The sequence below is a fragment of the Limulus polyphemus genome, unplaced genomic scaffold (genome assembly GCF_000517525.1).
Source record: "Limulus polyphemus unplaced genomic scaffold, Limulus_polyphemus-2.1.2 Scaffold736, whole genome shotgun sequence".
In the NCBI taxonomy this organism is placed as follows: Eukaryota; Metazoa; Arthropoda; class Merostomata; order Xiphosura; family Limulidae; genus Limulus; species Limulus polyphemus.
In genome coordinates, this window is record NW_013666346.1 from 123,463 (window position 1) to 133,587 (window position 10,125).

Genomic DNA, 10,125 nt, shown 5'->3' on the forward strand with positions numbered 1-10,125 from the left:
GGCGTTGTATATTTTGAGATATTCTAGTTCACAAAAAAAGCAAAAGAAAAGAAAACAAAAGGAGGAAGACTTTCAAAACGTCGTCCTCTATGCTTGAACTGCACAAATAGACTCTATAATCACCAATATATTTTTACAAGTGTTTCTCTAATAGGCAGTTGCCGCCCATTTCACAGTCAACTCAAAATATTTAGTCTTAAATTATCTATCAAAGAATGACTTTAAAACATGACTTAAATAGTTTAATGTAAAAGGGATTAAACTCGAATGTCTTTTGGGCTCATGATGTCTCAATAGACAGTTTTCACTAACTACAGTAGTCATGTCCCTAGACCAAAGAAACTGTAAAAATACCCTATAAAATATCCCCAAAAATTACGAGATACAGTCGATTAGAGATAATTTTTCAATTGGTAAACCTTGAGTATGGACGTTGCATACATGCCATATTTTTTAATCATAGTTCTTGGCGTCTTCTGCTTACTTCCTATTTTACTTTGATGTCTGTCATATTTCAAAAAAGATAACACTTTTTTTTTAAAAATAAGTTCTGAACAAAATAGATAATTTTAATAACTAGCTGTTAGAATTGTCGAATATTTAAAAAATGGCCCCTCACCTCCAACGTAAAGATGTGAACCACGTGACATAATTGATCCTTTTTCGTTTTCGGCTATACACTCATACTTCCCTCCGTCTTTCTCTACAATGTCTTTAATAGTCAGGTTTCCTTTTAAAAAAATAGTATTTTAAACACACAAATTCAGGACTAAACGATAACTGACATCTTATTTCAGTTCTCACTTTGTAAGTATGAATTGAATTAAATTAACATTTCAGTACAGAATACCTATGGTCAAAGTTCAGAAACTGATAACATTCTACAATACAAAAATGCGTCCAAATTTAACACGTACCTTTTGAAGAGCTAACTAGAACACTTGTCTCTGTTCTAGCCACTATTTAAAATTTAAATAACTCCAGACCTTTAGATATAGTTATTAGTGTTATATAGGCAGAAATTGAGATGGGATTTGTTTGCATGAAACTTGTTATCCCCAAAACTTTTGGTTTGGTATGAAATTCCACAAAAGTTTATATCCCTGATGTATACAAATGTACTGAAATGCTGGTGTTTGTTAGAATCAGAAAACGTTATAAGAACAAAACGATTATAAAGAGTAATAGCTGCTTGAAATACCAACCATTTGTGATAAAATTATTAATTACGCTAGAAAAATATTGATATGCATAGTATATAAAACCTATAAGGCCAGTAGTTTTATTCACAGACTTTGAAAATGCGTTTTTTTATTAAAAACTTAAAAAACATATAAGATTCAAAACGCTTCATAATGCTTTTTTATAAGCAGGTTTGAACTGATCCAATAACTGAACCAAAGTATCCAAGTTCATGTCATCTATACAATCTTGCTTTTAAAACGTTATTTTTTGATGTTGATAATTCTTACCTTAAGTTTTATAAAAGGTTATTTCTTGACCTATATAACTGTTACGTTAAGTTTTATAAAAGGTTATTTCTTGACCTATATAACTCTTACCTTAAGTTTTATAAAAGGTTATTTCTTGACTTATATAACTCTTACCTTAAGTTTTATAAAAGGTTATTTCTTGACCTATATAACTCTTACCTTAAGTTTTATAAAAGGTTATTTCTTGACCTATATAACTCTTACCTTAAGGTATTAAAAAAGTTATTTCCCGACCTTCATAACTCTTACTTTACGATTTGAAAAATATTATGTCTTGACCTTGATACCTTTAACCATAGATTTCATAAAATGTTAGTTCTTGACCTTGATATCTTTAATCATAAATTTGATAAAATATAATTTCTTGACCTTGATATCTTTAACCATAAATTTCATAAAAGGTTATTTCTTGAACTTCATAACTCTTGCCTTAAGGTTTTAAAAAGTTATTCCTTGACCTTGATATCTTTAATCATAGATAAAAATCTCAAGTTACAACGAAAATAGAAAATACCATGAATATCAACATTGAATCGCTCTTCTGTTGGAATAGGAACCATATCTTTCAACCAGAAGAAATTCGGTGGCGGATATCCATTTGCATTACAGCTGTAAGTCACGTTCCCTCCAGCTTTGACCACTTTGGTTGGCTGAGGATGGAAGGTTATTCTTGGGAAATCACAGGTTGGATTGGGATCTGCACATGTAGATGAGTTTTAAAATACAATCATGTAGAGGTGCACCTATTTTAATCCACTTGTATTCAAACTATTTATCATATTAATATTTGATGAAACTGTTTTGACCCGAGGTCCCTCTCTTTCTTGTTTGGTAAGCATTTTTTTATTTCTTGAATGTTTTTTATGTGACAGATGTATGGTTTGTTTGTTGAACTTCGAGCAAAGATACTTGAGTGTCATCTACTCTAGCTGTCTCTAATTTTTTCAGTGTTTTTTTTTTTACTAGGTTGGTTTATTTGAATTTCACGTAAAGTTACACGAGGACTATCTGCGTTAGCCGTCCATAATTTAGCAGTGTAAGACTAGAGGAAGGTCATCATGACCCACCGCCAACTCTTGGGCTAGTCTTTTACCAACGAACAGTGAAATTGACTGTCACATCATAACGCCCCCACGGCTGAAAGGGCGAACATGTTTGTTGGGACAGAGTATCGAACCCACGACTCGCAGATTGCGAGTTGAGCGCCCTAACTACCTGACCATTCTTTGAAGTGATAGACTAGAAGTAAGGCAGCTAGTCAACATCATTCACCGCCAACTCTTGGAGTACTATTTCACCAAGGAATAGTGGAATTGATCATCACATTATGAAGCAACCACGGCTGAAAAGGCCAGCATGTTCGGCGACGAGACTTGAACCCGATATGCCATAACCACCAGACCATGTGGTAATTTGAATGTAATATTGATTACTCTCCTTCAGTAATGATCAGCTAATTAAATTCCGAAATTATCATAAATATCAGTACCTGTATAGTAAAACTAGAAAACATTATGATTAAAAACGAAGAATCTATTTTGATACGTAAGCCTATTTATACTGGAGTTAAGCCTCAGTGTTGTTGCACGATTCGACAATGATAATTACAATAATTAGCAAGGTGTGGTTATACTAAATTTAATTTCTGTAGTACTGTACTTAATTACTGAATTTTATAGTCACATGGCTTCAAAGATGACCTGTCTTAAATGAAAACTCTTGGCTTGAAAGGCTTGGCCTTGACTATATTAGATACAGGTCCCTTGAGTGTACTAGATTGGGTAAGGTATGACCTAGCCCAGGCAGAGGAGGCGAGACTTGTACATAATAAAGCCCGTGCTTTCCACATGGGACCAGTCCAAAGCACGTGACATCAAATGGAATGAACAATGGAGCAAGGTCAATCTCACAATCATGTTGGTGCTTACACAAGCTTTTGGCTGGCATATGGACAAAAACATAGCTATGTCAGTACCCTCCATAAAGATGAAGATCAAGTCATGATCAGATATATTAATCAATATTATGATGGTGGCATGCAGGAGGAAATCAAGCTATAGCAATCCTTACCTGAGCTACAACTACATGTAGATATGAATGTCATCTTTAGCTTGGATGAAATATACAGAAGCATAAGTACATCTAAAGGTGGAAGGAGCTTCAGGCTTAGATGCTGTAATAATCTCCGCCATTAGGAACCTCACAGAAGTCAACATGTTAAAATTAGTGTTAGACAATCAGTGTAACTGAGCAACAGGTAATATCCCCAAAATTTTTACTGATGCCTTTATAAAATCCTTACCCAAACTGTATAAGGATCACAATCCTTTTGCAGGCCGTACAAAATATCATTAGCAAGATCACAGAAAGGGCTATAGCTACGAATCTTGTTTACCAGATTGAGTCAATGCTACCATCATCATTAGGTGGATATCGCAGTGGAAGAGAAACCCGATGAATGTTGCTGAATTTGCATCTGATATATGGGAAGGTTTTGATGCTTGCCAGAACACCTTGGCAGTAGATTTATATCTGGAAGATGCCTAAAATAGAACTCGACTGACAATTGTTACTGACAAAATGCTCACAATAGACAGACATCACTGTAACATGCGTAAGATGGATTGTAGCTGCACTAACTATCATAAAATGCATCGTGGAGCACGGAAACTAGCGGTGAGATTTAATTAACATCAACACTGGTCTGCCTGAAGGATCACCACTCTCACCAGTCTTCTTCAACGTCTACACCATGGATATAGTCCGTCTTGATAATCCAAACTTATGCCGTGTGCTAACCTTTGCTGGTGACATTTTGGAGTAAAAAAAGAGGCTTTAGCAAAGCTGGAATCGAAAGAAAGATGCAACTATCCCTTAGCAAGGTAAGCGAATGGTGCAGTGGTACAGGAATAGTTATCAGTCCTGCCAAAGACACAGCCATGTTCTGCACACTCAACAAGAGGCATGTTGATGAGGGCAAGCCGTCATCATTCTTTTAGGGCACTACTATTCCTCTGGAAGAAACAATTAAGTACCTGAAGGTAGCTTTTGAGCGACAACTTAACTTCACCAATCAAAAATAACACCATATTATCCAGAACTGCCAAAGGCATCTATGTAATAAAAATTGCTGCAGGAAATAGAGCTGAAGAACGCCACCTGCTTATGAAGTATCAAATCTTGTCTATTGATCAGTATGAGTGCTATGCAGCTAGATAAGGTTGAAAAGATGCAAAATACTTGTTTCAGAGTAGTCACAGAATGTACTTCAGCTATCCATATCAAAACCTTATTGTACCTCATAAGCCTCAGCTACATAGCAGAACACAAACAGCACTTATAAGCAAAACTAGTCACTGCCCTTTTAAGTTAAAATATAATAATTCTACAATGATTTTGCAGACACCAGCCAAGCAAAGTATTGGCTAAAAGACACTTCTGGAGACAGATACGGGTGGACAGGCATACAACCACTACAGAGATAATTCTTCACCACTAGGCCTTAGATTTCCCCCTGTGGAATAAATATCTGATGCCACTGGAATCTGTGGATATCAGCTAAAATATAAAATGTAGAGATGGGACTGATGATAAAGTAGAAAATGCTTTCCAGTACCTATGTAAAAATCATGGAGACTAATCCCTTGTCAACATAGTCATAGATAGTTCTTATGCAAAGACAGTGAAAGAGCTGGTTGATCATTTTCGCGGGCAACAACATTTTACATAAAGGCTGATGGAACATTCAAGCTTTGCCTAAAGACTGAGCTGGAAACCATAGTATTAGCCTCTGAATAGTACTTCATAAAATCAAGAGTGATTGGTTCTCTGATAAATGATTGGAAGCAAAGAAGTAACCACATGGTAATATCATCAATTGGATGTAAGTACCAGGCCATGTATGGGTAAAACTAAACAAGAAAACTGACAAGCTCTCACGAGAAGCTTCCTTTACCAAGTCCAGCAGAAATCTACTGGTAGGATGTTCACCTTCTCTACACTAGTAACGTAAAACTGCCAACCATAGAAGGTGTTCATTAATATTCAAAGGGAATGAGACTGCTGGAAAACATAATACCATATGGTGTAGCTAGGAAAACAAAATATTGGGAATCAGTAGGGCAGCATACAGTCAGAAGACCTTTGGTAACAACAATAAAGGAACTCTTCTACTTCCTGTGAGGCAGCCAGTCTTAACACGAGGGGGCAGTGCCTGGCAGCGCAACCCCTGGGAATGTCACCCAGTACTCGACGCAAATAGATATTTTGGTGATTTGAGTGTACGTAGATATCTATATCCATATCGGCATTTTTTTATTTCAAGGATATAGTAGGCTGGGTCTACTTCCATCTTCATGTGTCATGGCGACATGTCAACTTCCGCCTGTGAAGTGCCTCCCTAACTACTCATGGTCTAGTAGGGTCATAGGTGCGTTATAAGAGTGACCATCCAATCCCACTTTTCGGTCAGAGAACAGTACCTAAGAGTTGACGGCGGGTGCTGTTGACCAGCTGACTTCTTTCTACTTTATCAGCTCAAAATTAGGGACGACTATGCGCGGCTAGCTATTTTGTAGTTTTGAGCAAAAGTTAAAAAAAAATAACAGATTTCTGTTTTGCTTAATATTTTTTAATCTTTCCCTACTAATGATTACTAATATATATTTGTGGATCAATATGATTTTGAATCTTTTTTATATATAGTTCTCGAATACTTAAGAAATAATTTATTGTTTTTTTTTATTTTGCTGTCATTTATATATCTATATATATATAGTTTCTTCTGCACTTCGTATAAAATATGCACTTCTATATTACTGACGTGGGAAACATTGTGTAGAATTTTACGTTTACTTCATAATATATAAAATTTAGAAACAATTGTTGTAGTATTTACATACCCATTTTAATCCAGGAGTCAACGTTAATAGTTTTGTTCTGGCCCTTTTTTCTAATCACGCACGATATCCTGTCTTCATCCCAGTCGTACAGCACTCGTAAAATACGCAAAACGCAGCCGTTTTTCACTTTTACGATCCGAAAAGTATCGTTGTCTTTAGTACCTTGAGTTGGTATCAGTTCCACGCCGTTTCTTGCCCAAGTTACATCAGTAATCTCAGTTGTGTTAAGTTTACAAAAAAACGTTGCCGGGTCACTTCTTATCACGGTCGTGTTCTTTGGTGTCCAGATCAAAGTGACTCTTTTCCCTCCTCAGAAGGTCCTAAAGTAACAAGAACAGAAGAAATCCTTATAAAGAGTGCATATATATATATAATGTAAGGGGCAAGAACAGAAGTAAGCGTTACCAAAAGTTACGAGCCTCCAACAGTGGGTGAGTGGAAAGTTTCCGGACTTACGACACTAAAATCCGGGGTTTGATTCTCGTGGTGGACAGAGTGCAGATAGCCTATTGTGTAGCTTTGCGACAAAACAAACAAAAAACAAAAGTTATTTTTCTAATAAAAATGTCAAGGGTAAGAAAAAAATCAGTCGCTCTCAAAAAAAAGATTAGGTTCACAGATTACGATAAGAACCCCTAACAATGAGACACTACACCTCCTCTGTATTGTCCTTTGGTAACGCAGTGTAGTTCAAAATGGCAAGAACTCACACATAATAGGAAAAGAAAAGTGATTTATTGTTAATTTAATTATAGGGCAGTCATGACCTAGTGGTTAGCGTTCTGTTCTACTGGTCGAAAGATCCAAGGCTCAAGCCGTAATGCTACTGAACACTAAGCATAATTAATTGCACTTTCAGCCTAGGGTTCGTTATAAAAGCGACTGACAATTTATATAATAATTTCCAGAACCAGGACAAAGCCTCTGCGAAGGTGGGTGCTGCTAGCTGGGTGTCCTCCCTCTGGTCAGTAGTTCAAACTAAAGTAGAGCTATAATTGAATCCTAGGGGTCCCTGACCTTGCCGTTTACTCATGTATGGATAAGGTTAAAACTTTCTTAGTTAAGACAAACAATGTCACAAAACTCGTCTTTGTATTTTTAACTTGGACTTTCTGTCCAATAATACCACGCTTCGGCTCTATAGTTTCTCGGAAATAATAATACACTGCTTTCTCAGTTGAAAGTGCAGAATAATTCCAATCTAAAACAAACATTTTTGTTACGTTATAATAAAACGTTATAGGCAACTGATCTGAAACATAGTACTTTAAATTACTTTCAGACCTGCAACTGTTTTATCATGTTTGTGTATATATGTATATATATTAACTAGTGATTTTTTTTTTATTTGTTGTTAAGCACAAAGCTATACAATGAGGTTATCTATGCTATGTAAACCACAGGTACCAAAACTTGACTCTTAGCATTATAAGCCCTCAGATTACTGAGTCACGGGGGGGGGTATCTAATGTACCTTTGCGTTATCCTAATATTATATTTTCTTTTGTAATATTTAGTATTCAATAATTTCAGTTAATTACTGAAGTGGTATAAGAGATTGGCTTCAGTCCACCGTTTGCGTTTATGGATCAGCAATGTAAAAAAAAAATATGATTTCTAATTTATCTTATAGTTTCAGAATTAAGCAGTTAAACTAACACACAAAGCTTTGAATGCAGTATTCTTACATAAGACGGTTTTATGTAAATATTATTAGGCCTGTAAGTTAGATCTATCACTGTTTTCAAACGAGATAATCTGCTTCGAAACTTTTTCTCTTGATGGATCAAGAGAATATTATATATTCCAGTTAACAATATTATTATGCGAGTAAACAGACCGTCTGTTCTATGTAAGGATATTATTATGTGAATAAACAGGCCAGCCGTCTGTTCTATGTAAGGATATTATTATGTGAGTAAACAGGCCAGCCGTCTGTTCTATGTAAGGATATTATTATGTGAGTAAACAGACCGTCTGTTCTATGTAAGGATATTATTATGTGAATAAACAGGCCAGCCGTCTGTTCTATGTAAGGATATTATTATGTGAGTAAACAGACCGTCTGTTCTATGTAAGGATATTATTACGTGAGTATACAGGCCGTCTGTTCTATATAAGGATATTATTATGTGAGTAAACAGGCCGTCTGTTCTATGTAAGATATTATTATGTGAGTAAACAGGCCGTCCGTTCTATATAAGGATATTATTATTTGAGTAAATAGGCCGTCTGTTCTATGTAAGGATATTATGTAAGTAAACAGATCGTGTGTTCTATGTAAGAATATTATTATGTGAGTAAACAGGCCGTCTGTTCTATGTGAATATATTATTATGTGAGTAAACAGGCCGTCTGTACTATATAAGGATATTATTATTTGAGTAAACAGATCGTCTGTTCTATGTAAGGATATTAGTATGTGAGTATACAGGCCGTCTGTTCTATGTAAGGATATTATTATGCGATTAAACAGATCGCCTGTTCTATGTAAGAATATTATTATGTGAGTAAACAGGCCGTCTGTTCTATGTGAATATATTATTATGTGAGTAAACAGGCCATCTGTTCTATGTAAGGATATTATTATGTGAGTAAACAGATCGTCTGTTCTATGTAAGAATATTATTATGTGAGTATACAGGCCATCTGTTCTATGTAAGGATATTATTATGCGATTAAACAGGCCGTTTGTTCTATGTAAGGATATTATTATGCGATTAAACAGGCCGTCTGTTCTATGTAAGGATATTATTATGTGAGTAAACAGACCGTCTGTTCTATCTACGTATAATTTTGCGAGTAAACAGACCGTCTGTTCTATCTTCGTATAATTTTGCGAGTAAACAGACCGTCTGTTCTATCTACGTATAATTTTGCGAGTAAAGGGGACGCTTAAGCTATCTACAGATATTATTTTTCAAGTACAGGGAGAAGTAGAAAGTACTCTGACGTGAAGAACAAGTAATAACCTGAGTGTCAAGAGATCCTCCTCTTTTTCTATATTAGTTGTAGGCTCTTTTTATATATTTGATATTAATCATTAAAATTTATAAAAATACCATATAATATAAGAATAAAACACTTACCGCTTGTAAAACTGGATGAAAATGTGAAATCTTCTGAAGATTCTGTTACTGTTTGATTTTCTAATATACTTAGGTTGATCTTGTCTGATGTCATTGTGTATTCTGTGAAGTGTTCAGTTTTCAAAGAAAACTGATCAGTGCTAGGAACTAACGACATTTCTTCCTGTTCAATAGTTGTAGTTTCTTCTGGTATTGCTGTTTTTGAATCTATTATTTTAGGAGTTGTAAATGTTTCAGAGGTTTTAGGTGTTTCTCTAGTTGTTATAGACTCTGGCAAATTAACAGTAGTTAAGTAATTTTCCCTGGTTGTTTTAGTCTCTAGCAAATTAACAGTGGTTGGGTCATTTTCTTCGGTTGTTGTTGAAACTGGCGAATTAACAATGGCTGGATCATTTTCTCTGGTTGTTGTTGAAACTGGAAAATGAACAGCGGTTGGATCATTTTCTTCGGTTGTTGTATACTCTAGCAAATTAACAGTGGTTAGATAACTTTCTCTGGTTGTTTTAGAGCCTGGCAAATTAATAGTGGTTGGGTCATTTTCTCTGGTTGTTGTAGAAACTGGCAAATTAATAGTGGCTGGATCATTTTCTCTGGTTGTTGTAGAAACTGGCAAATTAATAGTGGCTGGGATAATTTTTTCCG

General features: G+C 35.3%; 1 protein-coding gene across 1 annotated transcript in view; it reads right to left on the minus strand.

Moving 5' to 3' along the window:
• LOC106460255 (MAM and LDL-receptor class A domain-containing protein 1-like) overlaps nucleotides 1-9,990 on the minus strand; it is an 83,473-nt gene extending 73,483 nt beyond the window's left edge. Inside the window, exons 1-4 of the mRNA XM_022386924.1 lie at nucleotides 9,484-9,990; nucleotides 6,395-6,714; nucleotides 2,008-2,190; nucleotides 620-730 (exon numbers count right to left, since the gene is read on the minus strand). Coding sequence (XP_022242632.1) covers nucleotides 620-730; nucleotides 2,008-2,190; nucleotides 6,395-6,398 — 298 coding nt within the window. The 5' untranslated portion in view covers nucleotides 6,399-6,714; nucleotides 9,484-9,990. The remainder of the gene's footprint in view (nucleotides 1-619; nucleotides 731-2,007; nucleotides 2,191-6,394; nucleotides 6,715-9,483) is intronic.
• Between the last annotated feature and the right edge of the window lie 135 nt (nucleotides 9,991-10,125).